Genomic DNA, 20,625 nt, shown 5'->3' with positions numbered 1-20,625 from the left:
CTTCCAACCAGGATTTCTGGAAAACTAGGGGATTTGGGGAAAGTTACCTGATTTTTTTGCAACCCTACTCCTGACTTCATAGCCTGGAAAGGCTCTTTTGATTTTGTCGGCACTATGCTTTTTTACTGATTGATTCTCATCTGTGTCTTTCTCACTCAAACACCCACATTGACAGCCACACACAGCACTCCAGCACCGCCCCCTTTCAATACAACTGTTGGATTTTCAAATCAGTCCCCCAGGAAAAAAAGATGTATATTTGAATGAATATTGCACTAACAACAGACTCCTGTCCAGACCAGTGTGTGAGCCAGGCTAAGAGGGGGGTAGATGTGCCAAGATATTCCTGTGCAGTAATATGATTTTTCACCCCAACATTTCAGGTAGTTATATACCTGAAGTGGTCTGATGTTCATATGTATTCCACAACAACCGTTTATGAGGGTCCCACAATAATATACACTACCGTTCAAAAGTTTGGGGTCCCTTAGAAATGTCAATTTTTTGTCCATTAAAATAACATCAAATTGATCAGAAATACAGTGTAGACATTGTTAATGTTGTAAATGGCTATTGTAGCTGGAAACTGCTGATTTTTGATGGAATATCTACATAGGCGTACAGAGGCCCATTATCAGCAACCATCAGTCCTGTGTTCCAATGGCATGTTGTGTTTGCTAATCCAAGTTTATCATTTTAAAAGGCTAATTGATCATTAGAAAATCCTTGCTGAAAACTGTTGTGCTGATTATGGTCCTCTGTAGCTCAACTGGTAGAGCACGGCGCTTGAAATGCCAGGGTAGTGGGTTCGATCCCCGGGACCACCCATACACAAAAATGTATGCACGCATGACTGTAAGTCGCTTTGGATAAAAGTGTCTGCTAAATGGCATATTATATTATATTATAAAGAAGCAATAAAACTGGAATTCTTGAGACTAGTTGAGTATCTGGAGCATCAGCAATTGTGGGTTCGATTACAGACTCAAAATGGCCAGAAACAAATAAGTTTCTTCTGAAACTCGTCAGTCTATTCTTGTTCTGAGAAATGAAGGCTATTCCATGCGAGAAATTGCCAAGAAACTGAAGATCTCGTACAATGCTGTGTACTACTCCCTTCACAGAACAGCGCAAACTGGTTCTAACCAGAATAGAAAGAGGAGTGGGAGGCCCCGGTGCACAACTGAGCAAGAGGACAAATACATTAGTGTCTAGTTTGAGAAACAGACGCCTCACAGGTCCTCAACTGGCAGCTTCATTAAATAGTACCCGCAAAACACCAGTCTCAACGTCAACAGTGAAGAGGCGACTCTGGGATGCTGACCTTCTAGGCAGAGTTGCAAAGAAAAAGCCATATCTCAGACTGGACAATAAAAAGAAAAGATTAAGATGGGCAAAAGAACACAGACACTGGACAGAGGAAGATTGGAAAGAAGTGTTATGGACAAACAAATCGAAGTTTGAGGTGTTCGGATCACAAAGAAGAACATTTGTGAGATGCAGACCAAATGAAAAGATGCTGGAGGAGTGCTTGATGCCATCTGTCAAGCATGGTGGAGGCAATGTGATGGTCTGGGGGTGCTTTGGTGGCGGTAAAGTGGGAGATTTGTAAGGGTAAAAGGGATCTTGAAGAAGGAAGGCTATCACTCCATTTTGCAACGCCATGCCATACCCTGTGGATGGCGCTTGATTGGAGCCAATTTCCTCTTACAACAGGACAATGACCCACAGCTCCAAACTATGCAAGAACTATTTAGGGAAGAAGCAGTCAGCTGGTATTCTGTCTATAATGGAGTGGCCAGCACAGTCACTGGATCTCAACCCTATTGAGCTGTTGTGGGAGCAGCTTGACCGTATGGTACGTAAGAAGTGCCCATCAAGCCAATCCAACTTGTGGGAGGAAAGTTTGAAGGACACAATTATTATTTCAATGAAAAATCATTATTTCTAACCTCGTCAATGACTACATTTCCTATTCATTTTGCTCTATTTCCTATTCAAACTCATTTCATGTATGTTTTCATGGAAAACAAGGACATTTCTAAGTGACCCCAAACTTTTGAACGGTAGTGTACATGTGAAATATGATGGTCTTGGTCCCAAATTAACTGGGGTTCAGTAATCTGACAAATCTTTGGTATTTGGGATGAACTGTCCCTATGAGTTAACCCAAGCGATCTGAACTGTAGCCTTTGTGCCCAAAGGAATGAATAGGATTAGGAAAGTAGAATGTGACACAGGCAGACAAATTCTGATATTTTTTCCACTAATCGGCATTTTGACTAATCAGATCAGCTCTTTTGTCAATAAAAGATAGGAATTGGGCTGCCTGTGTAAATGCAGCTTTAGAGAGTTTGGCCTGATCTAGCTGTTAACATTAGAACCCTCAATTACCTAGTTTATACATATTTCTAATTATGAATGTATCCAGTGTCTAACGATTTAATCACTCTAGGTGGTACTAACTGATGCTCCACAGATACAAGCTGGTTGACACTGTCAGTTGGTCCCTTTTGCTTTGAATTCCCATCTTGTGGTTGGTTTCTGGCACTGCAACCAATAGCCTAATGACAAAGTCAAGGGAGATTCTCAATTGGAGAAAAGTCTGTCCTCTCCTCGACTCCTCCGTCCTCCTCTCCTCCATTTCCCGGAAAACCGAAAAGTGGTTAGAGTGGTTGAGGGGAGTCAATTCGTTAGTAGGTGAACCGAGGAGTGTCCTCCTCACCTCGATAGCCTGCTCTCGCGAAGGATACTGAAGTGCATCCTCCATGGAAGAGTTTGGAAATCTGCCACACACATTTAAAAACTATACGCTTACTTTGGTCATCCCCAAAGCCAACACCACCTTTGGCCGCCATTCCTTCCAGTTCTCTGCTGCTAATGACTGGAACGAACTGCACAAATCTCTGAAGCTGGAGACTCTTATCTCCCTCACTAACTTTAAGCATCAGTTGTCAGAGCACCTTACCGATCACTGCACCTGTACACAGCCCATCTGTAATTAGCCCATCCAACTACCTCATCCCCATATTGTTATTTACATTGTTATTTATTTTATCTATCACTCCAGTGTTAATACTAAATTGTAATTATTTTGCACTATGGCCTATTTATTGCCTTACCTCCATAACTTACTACATTTGCACACACTGTATATAGTTTTTCTATTGTGTTTTTGACTGTACGTTTTGTTTATCCCATATGTAACTCTGTGTTGTTGTTTTTATTGCACTGCTTTGCTTTATCTTGGCCAGGTCGCAGTTGTAAATGAGAACTTGTTCTCAACTGGCTTACCTGGTTAAATAAAGGTGAAATAAAAAAATGCCATTTAGCAGACGTTTTTATCCAAAGCGACTTAGTCATGCGTGCATACATTTTACATATGGGTGGTCACAGGAATCAAACCCACTACCCTGGCGTTACAATCTCCATGCTCTACCAACTGAGCTTCTTATCCTATTATTAATAACATGTCTTGCACAACTAGCTAAATTCGTTTTTATCACTTTAAACATTCATTTTGGGATTCCACCCCTGTAAAGGTAATTTGCCTGATGACGAGACCATGACCAGTGTAGAAGGAGAGTCTAATTTCATACAAGCGCATTTGTTTTCACATTTTCTCTCTTCCGCTCCTCGATTACCTTTGACCTTTTTCAAAAGCAGGTGAGGGGAGGACCGAGTCGAGCAATCCAGTTGAGATTCCCCCCAAGACTAGCGACATCGTTTTACCCAAACAACAAGAGCCTACATCGTTAGACACAGAGCAGAACCGGGTGTTTTACCAGTCACATTTTATTAATTGTTTTAGTGCATTTCAAGTTGTTTTGATAGATAAGTAGTGGCACAGAAAGTCCCATAGCCATTGTTGAATTGAAGGAACAGTAGTTATATGGCATTGTACAGCTTGGAGATAGAGAGGAAGAGACTTTGTCAAAGATGATGTACAGTAGTAGAATGAAGAAGAGAAGATTCATCCTGGGTCGTATTCAGTAGTACACAACGTAGCAAAACATTTTGCAGCGGAAAATGTGTTTTTATTAGGTAGTTAGGTAGTCTCTGTTTTCTTCCGTTTGGTGTCTAGTGAATACGACCCTGGTAGTGCTGTACATTGATTAACGTATGTTTGTGTGTTATTAAGATGATGAGCAACTGCTAGCTTGGTATCCAACTGATTTCACTATGTTTCACTGTTGTTTCACTTTATTCAGTCTGGTTTTACCAGGCTAAGCACTTGCTGCAAAGTCCTACTATCCTCTGACTTGGCCTAGGAGCTGTACATGCTGTAGGCCTACATGAGGTTGTTTTTTTACAGACTAGATAGAAGCTGCCTCTAACCACTGATACAGGACCGGATATTTGTCATTAGCCTACTGGTAAAGGTTAGTGCTCGGGGTTAGGGTTATCTGATCCTAGATATGTGGTTAGGGGAACCTTCTACCTAGAGAGTGTCTTATTAGATGATGAGGACCAACTGATCCAAACTCCTGAAACCCTCTGATTTGGTATAATGGAGCTATAAGCATTGGAGATTTAAAGTGTGTGGAGATTGGTGAAGCCACTGTAGTTCAATTATCAGCACTGGTTATGAGATCAGTTTTCAGCTCTGATCAGTTTTCAGCTCTGGGTGAAACATCATGATGTCCAAGATTCCATTCTAGAACCAGAATGTCCAAGCAAGTGGAAGACGCAATGGAATCGAAAGATGTCCATTCTTGATCTACGCCGAAAAAAGAATGAAACGTCACACTCAATGGGATATCGCTTGTCTAGGCCCTGCAATATGTCCCCTTTATTGTAATAAATGATTGAGAACATTTTCCATCCTCTCCTCCTTGTCAGCGATAAACTTTTAGATGAAAATGCACTTGTACACTGTCAAACCTGCCTTTCCCTAAAATGTTAAATTCACATTAAATGGTGCTACCGCAACTCTCTTTGGAAAAAGTGGATTATAGCAGTTCATCCTTTCAGTTATTATTACTCAGAGTAGAGAAGAAAGTTTTGGATTCTGATTATCTGATAGCAGGAAGTAGCTTGTAGCGCTGATGACAAAGTGATTGACCTTGAACACAGTTGCTACAAAACATCTTGAACGAAAAATAATATGTAGGACACCCTTTGTTTCAAAGCAGCAAGTTTTGTCCCTCCTCCACCTATTGTGCCAAAGCATTTCATTTCTCAGTTACCAAACCAGAAATGTTGTTGTTACATCCAGTGCATCCAACTAAAGTATGACTTTCAACACAACAGTATGGTCATTCATCATAACGTTATCGAAACAAAATGTGATTATTTCTGGAATGAATGTCCTTATTTCTATACTGATTGATATTGAGATATTGAATGCATGTCTGTTGCCATACATGTTGTACTGTAACATTAATATGTGTTATTTATATGCCTGCAGATGTGGAATTATGGGTAATGTAGTGTTTTTAGGGTGCGTTCTCCCAGCTTCCTGTCTCTCCACTGTTACCATGGTTTCCTCAGCTAGATTCTGGAATCACTCAGGGATAGGCTAGTCTCAAAGGGGACAGTTAAATGTACAGGTAACGTCAGCCTCAGGTGTGCCCAATATCTTATAGTCCACTTTTACTGGGTTGTATTCATTAGTGCACACCATAGCAAAACGTTTTGCAACAAAAACAATTGTATCTTCTCCCTCCCCATTTCAGTGCATTTTCTTCCGCTTGGTGTCTAGTGAATACGTCCCTGGAGTCCCTTTGTCCACTTGTACAGTCAGATAGGTAGTCAAACAGTCTTTCCCTTACATTCAGTCCCTTTCCAAAGTGTCCATAAGGTCCAATATGGCATTGGTTAAGGGAGAAGGGCGAGGATTGGAGTGGGAGTTAGATGATGGGAGAAGTAGGTATAGAACCACAGAGTTTGAGTTTGGTACCAGACTTAATTTCCCAAAAGTGGAAAGGAAGAGACTCTGAGACCCTCCTCCTCAGTCTCCTTTGAACAACTGAATCAGATAGAAAGCCATATTGGCCCAACAAACCTAAAGGGATGAGTGATGCCTTCTGGTCGTATCAATTGTGTTATTGGATTGCATAGTGGAAGAGAAGAGATAGGGGTAGCAAGTGACTAGAGAGATTAAATAGATCTGGGTGCAGTTCAAGAAAATTACCTAAAGCAGGGATGGGCCACGTTTTTTTTAGGAACTCAGTCGGGGATAGTAGAATACACGGTGCAGTTTTGAAGTGTGGTTATGCATCATTAGTTTTCTCTTACGTCAGTCACTGATAGTCACTCAATTAGCCATGTCAGCTAACAATTATTTTATTAAATGTTTTACTTGTAGTAATCATGGCCGAATACCGACCGGGCATGCAGGGCATATGCCCAGGGGCCTTGACCTCCAGGGGGGCCCAATTGATTTTGTTAGTCACTCTCACTCATATATCATATTAACATGGCATAAGTCATGGCAGAATGTATAGAATTGCAGGAAATGTGTTTTTAAAATGTATCTCCACTTCATGGCAAAACTGATAGAATTGCAGGAAACTTGCTGTAAAACTGCTAATTCTTCTCTTTGCCACATGGCAAAATGAGTAGAATTGCTTGACATTTTTTATAAAATTGCACACTTTTCCCCTCCGCCCCATGGCAAAATGGTGAAATTAACTTTTTAAAAAATAAAAATTCTCTCCGCCGTCTAGACGGGGGCCAGTAATTTTTTTTAAACCAGCGAGCTGGGGGGGATGCCAACCAAATCTCGCTTAACGCCCCCAAAAGGCTAGGGACGGCCCTAGCTACTGGTATAATGCATTTTGTTAAGAGAGTTAAGTAGTTTAACTGCACAAATAGATTGATTGTACAAATCAGAGGCAGGTGTGGGTATGGATGTGGGTACACAGACCCGCGAGCCACTGCGGCCCCTCATGATGAGTTCAGATTTTTTGTGACCCCCACCCCCATCAAAGTTGCCCATCCCTGACCTAAAGGGAAACCAGTTATTAACCAGGTATTTGCAGGGATGGATCCATCATCCATCCAGATAGCAGATCACTCTGGAAAGTGGACACCTTTGAGGACCAAGGAGGACCTAAGTGAAACCAGGCAGGGATCTAGTTGTGGGTAGGAACCCTCCATCCAGATGCAGATCAGCAGAGGCAAATGGCTAAACTAGAGAGCTGAAATGGATCTGGGTGCAAGTTCAGGAGGACCTAAGGGAAACCAGACTCGAGTCAGGGATCTAGTTGGATCTAGAAGATCCCTACAGATCAGCAGAGGCAGCGTCGGTCGCTCTTGGTGACCTCCTCGGAGGAGTGGACCATGTTGGGGACGAAGCCGCTCTTCACCCCCTCCCAGCCCTCCTGGATAGTGATGTCACCACTCCTCACCTAGGGCGAAGATACCAAGGTTAGGAGGGACAATATTGTATTCACATGCTAGCCTGGTCCCAGATCTGTTTGTGCAATCATATCAACTCCTTGTCACTCATTGTCATGTTTGCCATGGCAAGGAGTTGACATGATGGCACAAACAGATCTGGGACCAGGCTATTCACATGCAGAACATTTCGATAATAAACAAATTCATGGGACCAGCTGTTGCCATTGCTAAGATAGCCAAAGATTCTACATTCGATTTTCATTCTTGACTCAAACGTTGTATCTTCAACCTATAGCTCCTCACCAGCTGAAAGATGTCCCTGGTCAGCTCTGTGAAGGCGTGCTCCACATTTATGGCGTCGCGGGCCGAAGTTTCTACGTAACGCATCCCGTAGGCGCCGGCGAGTTTCTCAGCCTCCTGACGAGTTACCTGGAGATAGAGGTAAACATGCGATTTTATTGTCTGTTTATATGGAGATGTGTTTGTGCATTACTTATAATATCATTAGGGAATTTCTTTCAATGCTCAATCAAACACACACCCACACACACACACTCATCCCACCTACCCCCCTCCACACATACACGTAAACTACTGCAATCTGATAGGCTACCTGGCGCTGGGGCTCCAGGTCACACTTGTGGCCGACCAATAGGAACACAATGCTGTGTGGTTGGACGTGGCTCCGGGCCTCCTCTAGCCAATCATGAACGTTCTGGAAGGAGCGACGGTTTGTGATGTCAAACAGGAGGAGCCCGCCCACCGAGTTACGATAGTAGGCTCTGGTGATGGACCTGGAAGAGGGGAGGAGAGAGGGATGAGAGGGTGTGTATGTTAGGAGGAGATGAGAAAGGGAATAAGGAGAGGAAGGAGAGGAAGGAGGGGAGAGAATTGAGAGAGCGTTAGAAGGAGAAGGAAGAGGGGATATATACAGTGTTAGAATAGAAGAGAGAGAGAGAGAGAGAGAGAGAGAGAGAGAGAGAGAGAGAGAGAGAGAGAGAGAGAGAGAGAGAGAGAGAGATAAAAATAGATATGTGTTGGGAGGCTAGACAAAAGTAGCAAGCAACAGATGTGAAAGTGAGAAAGGGGAGGAGAGAGTGGGTAGTGAGGGAGAGAGAAAGTTTGGCAAAAGAGAGGGAGAGAATGTGAGAGAAGGAATGAGGGAGAAGAGGAAGGGGGAAAGAAGTGAGAGGAGGGATATGACAGACGTGAGGTGTGGGTGATGAGGATAGAGAGAGGCAGGGAGGGAGTGAGGGAGGGAGGTGCAATGAAAGAATGGAAGAAGAGGAGGACATAGAAAGAGAGGATGAAGATAGGAGGACGGTGGTAAAATACATATTCAAATGAAAGAAAGACCCAGTTGAAATGAATCACAGACAAAAGAGCAGGGAATGATGAGGATTATGATGGAACGCTGACCAAGCAAGGGTGTGTGACAAAACAATGGTGTGTGTATGTGTGTGTGTGTATGTGTTCAAAGGCTGTTAACTATTTCAATATGTAAAATAAATGTTTATCTATAAAAAGGGACTCCTGCATACTTGTTTTTCACTTTTTAGAAACTAAACTATTTATAAGCTTATCCTAACTGTGTCATTGATGTTCCAAAGTGTCAATATTGATGTAGGCTAACCTTTGTACCTTATTCACTGTTTCAATAAAGCACCGTTGAATAGTCAAACAACAATAGCAGTAGTGGTATGACAAAAACTGTATCTTTCAGTTTAGACCTTGGTGCAAATGCAATTTTGGTATATCCTATCCTTTGATATAATTTTAAATCCTTTGATCAACAATTCTGAATGATAGCCTAATAGAGGGCTCTGAATATAAATAATGTTTCCTACATTTCATGGTTTGGCCAGCTGGACAAGAAGCATCCTTGATAAATAAGAGCAAGCAAGCAAGCATGATGGATCATACCGAAAGCACAGTTTATGCATAAGACCCCCATACCTGAAGCGCTCCTGTCCCGCGGTATCCCAGATCTGTAGCTTGATGCGTTTCCCCGGCTCGATCTCCACCAGGCGAGAGAAGAAATCCACGCCGACCGTCGGGTCACTCACCTGGGTGAACCTTCCCTCCGTGAACCGCCGGATCAGGCACGATTTCCCCACGGTCGAGTCCCCAATGACGATGAGTCGGAACTGGTACAGCCATATCGCCTCCATGGTGACTGCTGTCTAGCTTCTGTTGGGGGAGTCGTGGTCTAATGGAACACACGCACAGCACGCACACGGTGAGACACAGGCACATGCACACACGCAGAGACACACACACGCAGCGCAAAAAGAGTCAGTTAACCCATAACAACAGTGCTTTCAGAGGCTAGATAGCCTCGGGCGCCCTGGTGAAAGCCTGTGAGAGAGACTTCGCAGACAGAGAGGGGCAGCTACAACGGAGATTTCAATTGGTCACTGCCCCCCCAAAGCACGGTAGCTTGGCTTCTCAGCAGAGCGCAGCCCCTGAATGATAACGAGGCCTTTGGATAGAGCACAACACCGCTACTCTTTGTAGCTCTTTGTGCCCTTGTTTTGTGTCTACATTCCCTTTGGTGACAAGAAAAAAGGCTACACTTCTCTTCTGGATTTGACTATGGCTTTGATCTAGGCCTAAGCCCTCCCGCGGTGTTACAATGTCTATTATATTCCACATGTTTAATTACAAGCATGTGACTATTGGAAATCCGCTTTGGCCAACTTTCAAGTCACTTGATTGATTGTGGCAACTATTTGATAGCCTATGTTTTACGTTAGGCTATGAAAAAAGCCCATTTGAAGTTCCCTTTAGGAAAAATTAAGTTATTCCATTCTATTTGTAGCCAGTGGCACGTAGGTCAGTTTACATACTCTATTCTATAATCTATTATTTTCTATTCTATTCCATATTCTATAGAACTATGCTTATTTAAAACCCTACGATGCAAGGATTTATTATGGTATTGCATTATATGCACAGGCCTGGTTATCCAGTCATCAGACTGCCTCCAGTGCCATCTAGGCCCACCGCCACTACCTCACTCCGGCTGGCCGGGAATTACACAGTCAGCTTGGTATGCAACCACTACCGTGGACAGACATATCCCCTAAATAATACCTATAATATCCACCCCCATAGCTGTTGCCTGAGACCGGATATAGGCTTCAGCTAGGGTCTCCGGAGCATTGACATGGACAGTAGCCTAGGCTAGATTGTAACCTATTACAGTAACTACTGGTCATCATAATGGCTATTGTATTGTATGCCGTGGATATTTCACATAAGGTGCTTTTGGATAAACAAAAAATATGTTTAATTGCATGGACAGTCTATTGTACAGAAGCCATTACTGTAAAGGGCTAATGGAGGGATATAGGTGAGATATTTCACATCAGGTGCTTTTGGATTAATATCAAATGTTTTATTCCAGATCCCATACCAAGGTCAATGAATAGGCCCCTCTATTTTGCCTTATGGCAGGATCATTGATTATTTGAGTCTTATAGGCATCATTTCACCTGATCTGTCAGTCATGGGAAATGGAATAGAGAACAGTAGAATATAATCTACACCATTATTTGATGCAGAAACGCTTTAGACAACATTACTTCGGTCGCTCTCACAATAGGCTTTCAAGACCAAGTAGTGCCACTTTATCCACTTAATTCAAAGCCTTTTCTTATTTCTCTCATCATTATCCTCAAAATAAGAAGGCCTTATATAGTTCACAATTGCTAGAAAGGCCTATTGCCTAAGAGAAAACGAAATGGTTTCATCTTACGTGGTTTGGTTGCGCCGCTCAGAACTCGATTGCTGCAGGTTCCATTGCATTGAGAAGCTCGCCTTCTCTATCGTAGAACAAACGCCAAAAGAACGTCTCACAGCAACGCATGAACAGCAGTTTACAATTCCCCAGCGGATATATACCAACCGGTATTCGTTGCGATGTCTTTATAACGGTCTATTAATGACTACCTAGAAAAATCCCCAGCACGCTTTACTCCCCAAAATGCTATTATTTGTGATTGATAGCATGGGTCTACACTGTTGTTTAAAATCACACAACTTTAAAATGTGATAGGCCTATGGCTAAATTCTGAGGGTTAGTTTTGTTTTCACTCCTCTCCTTATCTCGTTTTGTGTTTTTGAAGGCAGCTAAAGGAAATAAATGCTGCTGCTGATGAAATGGCAGTGCGAGCAGCACCATCACAGACCCTGACTCATTCCACCTCCCAGCCAGCATCAGCACCACTACTACCGTAAATATCAATATCGACGCGCACAAACACTTTCTCCGCATATCTAGAAAAAAAAACACAGCGACACAAAACGGTGTTATAAAACGATTAGAGCAATGACATGTAGATCAATGTCATTGTTCTTAAGTCGTTTTGTAAAATATAATTAATTTGACCTATTGGCTACCATTTCTGGTAGGCTATTGAAATAACCTCTAACCAATAGGCTATTATAGCCTCTCCATCATCATTAGTAAGCTAAAAGGCAAAAGTATAGATAGGGCCACTGACACTAAATATTAAATATTATACCCTATATACTGCCTACCAGACATTAAACATATTTTGGACTTTAACTGATATAACGGTTTATAATCGTGCGCGTAAAATTGACAATATTGTATGCGGGTAAAGGGACACTATGTTTGTTTACCAACGGCTGCTTGACAGTGCGCTGGTCCGGATACAGTGTATCAAATACACTGGTATATGTAGTTCGTTTCGTTTCCCCCGACAGCAAAGTGGAGGACAGACAGTACAGTGAACTATTGACTTATTGTATGTACACAACTTTATCAGTAAGCTAAAGGGGTGTGGTTGCCTAATCTCCTAACAGCTGACGGGCAGAAGGAGAAGCTTCATGCACAGATGAATGGCAACGGCTTCCAGACGAGATGTGCGCGCACACACACCGTAGGCTGTTTGACCTCAGTTGACAGTTTGTGGATTACTTTGCGCTGACTACGCTTTTTAGAAGTTCTCCTTTTTTGTGCTGGATGGAATGAAGGTTGGGTAGGCGAAAGAAAGAGAGAGAAATTATGAACGTTTAGTAAGAGAGAAGGGTCACCAAAAGGATACATTGCATGAAGTGGACTCTGATATAAGGACGTGTATGGAATAGACCAATTGCAAGAGAGGAAGAACATTTTGCAATATTTTTGTGCATGCACATTTTGAATAAAAGAGAGAGAGAAGTTCATCTTATTTTCTGTCTTTATCAATTCATTAATATTGTTTTCTCTAGCTACTACGAGTTGGAGAACAATTTACCTTTGGCATACAGGCAACTTCACGTAACGGGAAAAGAGAGTTGCTGAAAAGTGGACCCATATGAAATAGAAAACTGAAAAAAGAGGACACTGACTTTTGTAGTATTATTTTCTACATGTAATTTTCAATGTATTTTTTCTATGTGAACAACTAAGTTGTAGCCTACATTTTTATATCAAGCCATAACCCAACCATGCAGCACGAACGCTTGCTGAAGGTTCTAGTCATCGGTGACCTGGGGGTCGGGAAGACATCCATAATAAAGCGTTATGTCCATCAGATATTCTCCCAACATTACAGAGCCACCATCGGAGTCGACTTCGCCCTCAAAGTCCTCAATTGGGATCACAAGACGATCGTGCGACTGCAGCTGTGGGACATCGCAGGTTGGTAAACTAATTACAAGCTACTTCGACAGTTCGCCTACCTTTAGTTTTATAACTGTTCTATTTTATTTGACATACAATTCTAAAATATGGCTACAATATGTCACGCACATGGTATGGTGTCTGTAATAGTGGAACATCGCCGCTTGGTAAACTGATTACGCGTAGAATACGTCGTAGACCTATTATCTATGCTACATTTACTTTATAACTCCTTTATTTTGTTTGAGAATGGAACTTTAACAATAGGTAGTTGACACACACACAAACACGTCACGCACTCAATCGGTAGCAAATTGTGCCCATAATGCTCACACACACACACACACACACACACACACACACACACACACACACACACACACACACACACACACACACACACACACACACACACACAGAGAGAGAGAGAGAGAGACAGACACGCACACACGTACACACACCTTTTGTAATAGTAGTAGCCTAACCGACCTATTCTTGAGCCTCTCTATAATTGACATGACCTGATAATTGACATATTATTGACATGAACTGATAAGGTCCTGACATGCACTGTGCTATAAAACAGTGTAACAGTGTGTTTGTGTATGTGTGCGTGCCTAAGTGCCTGCCTGTGTATGCATTCATGTATGTGCATGCGTGCGTCTGTGTGTGTGTGCGTGAGTGCATATGTGTGTGTATGTGTGTGGACTTTAGCCCGTCAGTCAATGCACATGCACTAGACATCTTAAGGCTCGCACACATTGCACCGAATGTGGATCTAGCGTTTGTCTGCCGATCGTTCAGCGCGCTGTAGACTACATTTTTCACTATTCTACATGTAAAATAGGTGCGCACTCGGTTCGCAAATTACATTCAGAAGTGCAAAGTACTCTCGGCCAGCAAAGCTATCGGTGTGTCTGAGCCCTTATGGTGCTGTATCTCTAAACTGTGTCAGCAGACTTTTCCTCCTTATCATCTAAACCATAGATAATGACACCATCACACCATGTCTAGAAGCCCCTTACAGCCAAATAATAATTCATAATAGATCATGTATTTTTTACATATACATATATTTCATATCAATATTAATATAATCCAACCTTTTCTCATAATAGTAGAAACAAGTGTCATTAATCACCCACTGACTGGTTCATAATAATGGACTATTCCATTCTGACAGAGTCCCCATGCATTGTTTCACATGATATGATTGCAAACGTGACATTCATTGAAATGAAGCTGCAGCAATGAGGCGCTTTCAGAGCAGAGAAAAGAAAAAGAAACAAGGAAGATTTATGTGTAGCCCATATCACGGCTCAGGCTAAGACCCAGATGCAGACACAGGAGACGGATAGTACGAGTCTCAGAGTTTATTACTGAACAAGGGGCAGGCAAAAGGTAAGTCAAGGCAGGCAACGAGTAATAATCCAAATTAGAGTCAGGCAGGTACAGGACGGCAGGCAGGGTCAGGACAGGCAGAAAGGTCAGAACTGGGAAGTATAGGAAAAACGAAAACTAGAGCACTGGAAACACGGGAACATGCTGGTAGGACTTGACGGGACAAGCCGAACTGGCAACAGACAAACACAAAATGCAGGTATAAATACACAGGGGATAATGGGGGGAAATGGGAGACACCTGGTGGGGGGTGGAGACAAGCACAAAGACAGGTGAAACAGAACAGGGTGTGACAGCCCATGTATCTGATGCTGTCTGGCCAAAAAGAGAATGGCATGTCATACTCTTTTTGGCCAGACACAGCATCAGATACAGCGGCTTGCGAAAGTATTCACCCCCCTTGGCATTTTTCCTATTTTGTTGCCCTACAACCTGGAATTAAAATGGATTTTTGGGGGGTTTGTATCATTTGATTTACACAACATGCCTACCTACCACTTTGAAGATGCAATTTTTTTATTTATTGTGAACAAACAAGAAATAAGACCAAAAAAAAAGAACTTGAGCGTGCATAACTATTCACCCCCCCAAAGTCAATACTTTGTAGAGCCACCTTTTGCAGCAATTACAGCTGCAAGTCTCTTGGGGTATGTCTCTATAAGCTTGGCACATCTAGCCACTGGGATTTTTGCCCATTCTTCAAGGCAAAACTGCTCCAGCTCCTTCAAGTTGGATGGGTTCCGCTGGTGTACAGCAATCTTGAAGTCATACCACAGATTCTCAATTGGATTGAGGTCTGGGCTTTGACAAGACATTTAAATGTTTCCCCTTAAACCACTCAAGTGTTGCTTTAGCAGTATGCTTAGGGTCATTGTCCTGCTGGAAGGTGAACCTCCGTCCCAGTCTCAAATCTCTGGAAGACTGAAACAGGTTTCCCTCAAGAATTTCCCTGTATTTAGCACCATCCATCATTCCTTCAATTCTGACCAGTTTCCCAGTCCCTGCCGATTAAAAACATCCCCACAGCATGATGCTGCCACCACCATGCTTCATGGTGTTCTCGGGGTGATGAGAGGTGTTGGGTTTGCGTCAGACATAGCGTTTTCCTTGATGGCCTAAAAGTTCAATTTTGGTCTCATCTGACCAGAGTACCTTCTTCCATATGTTTGGGAAGTCTCCCACATGGCTTTTGGCGAACACCAAACATGTTTGCTTATTTGTTTCTTAAGCAATGGCTTTTTTCTGGCCACTCTTTCGTAAAGCCTAGCTCTTTGGCGTGTACTGCTTAAAGTGGTCCTATGGACAGATACTCCAATCTCCGCTGTGGAGCTTTGCAGCTCCTTCAGGGTTATCTTTGGTCTCTTTGTTGCGTCTCTGATTATTGCCCTCCTTGCCTGGTCCGTGAGTTTTGGTGGGCGGCCCTCTCTTGGCAGGTTTGTTGTGGTGCCATAATCTTTCCATTTTTTAATAATGGATTTAATGGTGGGATGTTCAAAGTTTCTGATATTTTTTTAATAACCCAACCCTGTACTTCTCCACAACTTTGTCCCTGACCTGTTTGGAGAGCTCCTTGGTCTTCATGGTGCCGCATGCTTGGTGGTGCCCCTTGCTTAGTGGTGTTGCAGACTCTGGGGCCTTTCAGAACAGGTGTATATATACTGAGATCATGTGACAGATTATGTGACACTTAGAGTGCACACAGGTGGACTTTATTAAACTAATTATGTGACTTCTGAAGGTAATTGGTTGCACCAGATCTTATTTAGGGGCTTCATAGCAAAGGGGGTGAAAACATATTCACACACCACTTTTCCCTTATTTACTTTTTAGAATTCTTTGAAACAAGTTATTTTTTAAATTTCAATTCACCAATTTAGACTATTTTGTGTATGTCCATTACATGAAATAAAAATAAAAATCAATTTAAATTACAGGTTGTATTGGAACAAAATTGGAAAAATGTCAAGGGGGATGAATACTTTTGCAAGGCACTGTACATGGGCTACAAACAGTATATAGTAAGACAGAAGGGTGCTGTTTCGCTTATTCAAATGCTTTCTCCGGTGAGATAGTTTCAGCCACTTGCGAATTGAAGGAAAGTTGGTGGGTGCACAGTGCACTGTTCAGATACTGGAATTATTTTGGATCAACGTGCGAAGGATGGGACAAGACGAACTGGCAACAGACAAACAGAAAACGCAGGTATAAATACACAGGGGATAATGGGGGGAAATGGGAGGCACCTGGTTGGGGGTGGAGACAAGCACAAAGACAGGTGAAACAGATCAGGGTGTGACAGTACCCCCCCGCCTGTCGCCGATTCCTGGATGTGGTCTTCAGAAGAGCGGCCCGGGCTCGCTTCCAGGTACAGCGACAGCGGCGGACGAACCTACTTTTTGAAGTGATTTGCTTGACAATCAGATGAAAACATCATGACTGGTTGTGCTCATGGCACAGTAAAATGAAATACATTTTTACAGTTAAATTAAAGGCCTCTGCATGAGGCCTCCAAATCACTAAGTCCGCCCCTGCCAGCCATATACAGTATTCAAAGATTGCTGATCTAGGATCAGGTTCAACCCTATCCATTGAGTCTTATTAATTTACACAATGCATGTAGGCAGTGGAAAGACAGAGATATACATTGTAGGAGAACATAGCAGGAAAGCCAGTGTGATGGTATTTACACAATGCATACTGACTATTGGCAGCAACAACCAGTGCCATTTCCAACTGTATTCTGTACGGTATGTGTTGCCGTTAGAAAGTCCCTGTTCTCTTTCTCTCTCTGTCCCTCTCTCTCTCTCTCTGTCTCTCTGTCTCTCTCTGTTCCTCTCTCTCTCTCTCTCTGTCCCTCTCTCTCTGAATGTTATGGTGAAATGAATTTTTCCCAGCTGTCTCAGAGTCTTTTCAAACCAGTGTGTGTGTATGTGTGTGTGCGTGTGTGCATGCTTGCCTGTGTGTGTGTGTCTTCTAAAATAGTGTATGACCCGTGTTTGTTTATCAGCTGTTTCATGGTTATTCACCGGTATATTACAGTCATGTGAGAGAGGTTAACTTTCAGGAGAAATGCCATTTATACATCAAAACACACGCACGCACACACACACACACAAACATATACATATACACACACACGCTTAACATTTCTCAACACATTGGAGTATAGCTTTGCTTCTTACATCACTTTATTGAGAAATATTCAATCATTGTTGTTATGTTGTTGATTTAGATGTTATTGTTTTAGATGTTGTTGTTGATGCTGTTGTTGTTATATCATTGTTGTTGTGTTTCCCCAGGCCAGGAGCGCTATGGCAACATGACGCGGGTGTACTATCGCGAGGCTGTAGGAGCGTTGGTGATCTTTGACATGACACGGGCCTCTACCTTCCAGGCTGTCCTCAAGTGGAAGGGAGACCTCGACTCCAAGGTAAGAGACACATTATTATTTGAACATGCTTATAACTAGTCATAATGAATTATACATGCAGGTTCTACTATACAGCGAGGAGGCAGTGAGTGCCTGTACCCCGAGTGGCTCAACTATTACTATCCTCCTTCAAATAAAACATCTCCACCGTTGCTTACATTTCATAAAGACCTTTTTTTTTTTTTTTTTTTACATTTGTAAAGATCCTTCTCTCTCTCCTCACATCCATCTCACCTCTACCTCCCATTTTCTCTATATTTCCTTGTCCTTACTTCTTTCTCCCCCATTTCTCTCTCCAACCCCCCTCTCTCTCCCCCACCCCACCCCCCTCCCAGGTTGCACTGGGGAACGGGAGGCCGGTTCCGGCCGTCTTATTGGGTAATAAATGTGACCAGCTGAGTACAGGTCTCTGTTCCAAACTGCCCAAACTGGAGAACTTCACTAGAGACCACGGCTTTGTAGGGTGGTACGAGACCTCCGCCAAGGTGAGTGGTGTGTGAGTGTGTGTGTGTGAGAGAGAGAGAGAGAGCAAGACCATGGTTTCGTAGGGTGGTAAGAGGTCAAGGGTCACGACATGGGGTCGCGGCATAGAGAGGGATGGGTCTCTATTGTTGCTGTATGTAGTGTATATCAGGGGATGTATGCTTTGTGTTAGGAGACGTTGTGTGTGTTAGCAGACAATGTTTTGTGTGTATGAGGCTTAACAGAGTTGGTTTCTGGAATGTAAAAAGCATCATTATACCTACTTACTGCTCTACCTACTTACTGCTAGCTGAGTGAGGGATTGTGTCTGTGCATATAAATACTATTTTTTCCCTCCCATTCTCTTGCTCTCTTTCTCTCGCTCACCCCCTCTCTATCTCTCATGTTATCTCTCTCTCTCACACACACACACACACACACACACACACACACACACACACAACACACACACACACACACACACACACACACACACCTCTCTCTCTTTGCCCTTCCCTTCTCTCCCCCTCTCTCCCATCTCCCTCCCCCTCTCAGGACAACACCAACATTGATGCGGCCATCATGTGTTTGGTAGAGAGCATCATGGCTGTAGAAGAGGAGAGGCCGCCAGGTGGAGATCCTAGAGACCCTAGTGTCCTGGTCTTACCACGCTTTGACTACAATATGAAAGACAGGACCGGGATGGCTGGACTGTCTGGGTGCGATGGGTGTAAAAAGAGACCTCTGCCTGGCCGAAGGGAGATGGGGGATATCTGAGGGATGAGAGAAGGGGAGAAGGAGTGGAGGAGAGAGGATAGGGAGCTTGCTAGTTGTGATGGGTGTAATAAGTTAACTCTACCGGGCCAGAGGGACATGGGTGATATCTGAAGGGGTAATGGAGGAAGAGAGAAGGACAGTGGCTTTTGACTGCAACAAACTCTCTATCCTAGGATGGAAGGGGACTGAGGGGGAGAGATGGAGGGAGACATGAGAAGTAGTAGGGGGATAGAGAGACACACAGAGAGAGAGGGGGATGGGAAAGATAGTGAGTGAGTGTGAAAGAGAGAGAGAGAGAGATAGCAGCATGATACATTAGATATGGATGGACTGCTACAGAGGGCCATGTGAACTGAGCTGAGCCTGGATGACATGAGAGATCTAATCAAATCGCAGTGGAAGATAGACGCAGCCACATCGGCAAGGAAACAGCTGGGATGTTATCAATAGTGTTACTGTTGCATCACACTCATCACGAAGGCTGCTTTCGTAAATTCACTCTGGCCATCTACTCCGATTTCAGAGCAGTCTCGTCTGAGTGTGCCAGAGCGCAGAATAACTGGTGAATTTACGAACGTGCAACACTCGTTGAATAAGACCGGTGTCAATAAACGTCGGCAAAAAAACGTGACTAAATTGTTGCCAGCAGCACAGTTACAGTCACTAATGCTCTAGATAACATGAACACCAATGGCCAATGGTGACCTAACCAGCTTTGCTAGGGCGAGTAAAATGGTCAGTGAGGTGTTTTCTCATTTGTGTCTGGAAGTAGCTAGCGAGCTAGCCAACTTTAGCCAGTTAGCTTGGGTGCTTCATTGCTGTTGCGAGGTCAGAATACTCGGATCAACCCTTCTCCTCGGCTAGAGCGTCCAGTGTGCGCTCTGAACGCTCCGAGAGCAAAAACGCTCTGAATTTACAAACGACCCAATGCGTACTCTGACACACTGGAGGCAATTTATGAACACAAAAGTTGAAGGCATCTTCTGTTTATATGTGTGCTTGTGTGTTTAGTTATAACCCTCAACATTAGACTTCTGCCTCTACACAGCTTTGTAAAGTATAATTAATGTTCAACAAGTGTTTTTAACAGGAAGCTATGGCCAGGTCACACCAGAATGATGCTAAAGCTTACTGTATGCTTCCCAGTCAAAACAGTTTGGACATACAGTGGGGAAAAAAAGTATTTAGTCAGCCACCAATTGTGCAAGTTCTCCCACTTAAAAATATGAGAGAGGCCTGTCATTTTCATCATAGGTACACGTCAACTATGACAGACAAAATGAGAAAAACTATTTCCAGAAAATCACATTGTAGGATTTTTAATGAATTTATTTGCAAATTATGGTGGAAAATAAGTATTTGGTCAATAACAAAAGTTTCTCAATACTTTGTTATATACCCTTTGTTGGCAATGACACAGGTCAAATGTTTTCTGTAAGTCTTCACAAGGTTTTCACATACTGTTGCTGGTATTTTGGCCCATTCCTCCATGCAGATCTCCTCTAGAGCAGTGATGTTTTGGGGCTGTCGCTGGGCAACACAGACTTTCAACTCCCTCCAAAGATTTTCTATG

The 20,625-nt window shown here is 43.0% G+C and overlaps 2 protein-coding genes across 2 annotated transcripts; one reads left to right on the top strand and one right to left on the bottom strand.

The window, feature by feature from the left end:
• Positions 1-6,272: 6,272 nt before the first annotated feature.
• Positions 6,273-11,565, bottom strand: LOC121571264 (ras-related protein Rab-39B). The gene is made up of 5 exons (XM_041882631.1): positions 11,108-11,565; positions 9,304-9,556; positions 7,961-8,141; positions 7,651-7,776; positions 6,273-7,355 (listed from the first exon to the last, which is right to left on the bottom strand). The coding sequence occupies exons 2-5, from the start codon at positions 9,516-9,518 to the stop codon at positions 7,236-7,238; spliced, it is 642 nt and encodes a 213-aa protein (XP_041738565.1). The 5' UTR covers positions 9,519-9,556; positions 11,108-11,565; the 3' UTR covers positions 6,273-7,235.
• A 661-nt stretch (positions 11,566-12,226) lies between these two features.
• On the top strand, positions 12,227-20,258 carry LOC121572732 (ras-related protein Rab-38-like). Its single transcript, XM_041884754.1, has 4 exons — positions 12,227-13,000; positions 17,683-17,813; positions 18,149-18,298; positions 18,831-20,258. Exons 1-4 carry the CDS (start codon positions 12,808-12,810, stop codon positions 19,050-19,052), a joined length of 696 nt encoding a protein of 231 aa, XP_041740688.1. The 5' UTR covers positions 12,227-12,807; the 3' UTR covers positions 19,053-20,258.
• The last annotated feature ends 367 nt before the right edge of the window (positions 20,259-20,625 follow it).

Source organism: Coregonus clupeaformis, chromosome 8 (assembly GCF_020615455.1).
Source record: "Coregonus clupeaformis isolate EN_2021a chromosome 8, ASM2061545v1, whole genome shotgun sequence".
NCBI lineage: Eukaryota > Metazoa > Chordata > Actinopteri > Salmoniformes > Salmonidae > Coregonus > Coregonus clupeaformis.
This window is presented reverse-complemented; position numbering and strand designations above follow the sequence as displayed.

What these genes read in the sequence shown, in the direction of transcription:
- LOC121571264 (XM_041882631.1), bottom strand. Translation starts at nt 9,518, where the DNA reads ATGGAGGCGATATGGCTGTACCAGTTCCGACTCATCGTCATTGGGGAC. An exon ending in ACCTGGAGCCCCAGCGCCAG is followed by an intron (nt 7,777 to 7,960) that starts GTAGCCTATCAG and finishes CTCTATCTCCAG; the next exon opens with GTAACTCGTCAGGAGGCTGA. An exon ending in CCAGGGACATCTTTCAGCTG is followed by an intron (nt 7,356 to 7,650) that starts GTGAGGAGCTAT and finishes TCTTCGCCCTAG; the next exon opens with GTGAGGAGTGGTGACATCAC.
- LOC121572732 (XM_041884754.1), top strand. Translation starts at nt 12,808, where the DNA reads ATGCAGCACGAACGCTTGCTGAAGGTTCTAGTCATCGGTGACCTGGGG. An exon ending in GCAGCTGTGGGACATCGCAG is followed by an intron (nt 13,001 to 17,682) that starts GTTGGTAAACTA and finishes GTGTTTCCCCAG; the next exon opens with GCCAGGAGCGCTATGGCAAC. An exon ending in GGTACGAGACCTCCGCCAAG is followed by an intron (nt 18,299 to 18,830) that starts GTGAGTGGTGTG and finishes TCCCCCTCTCAG; the next exon opens with GACAACACCAACATTGATGC.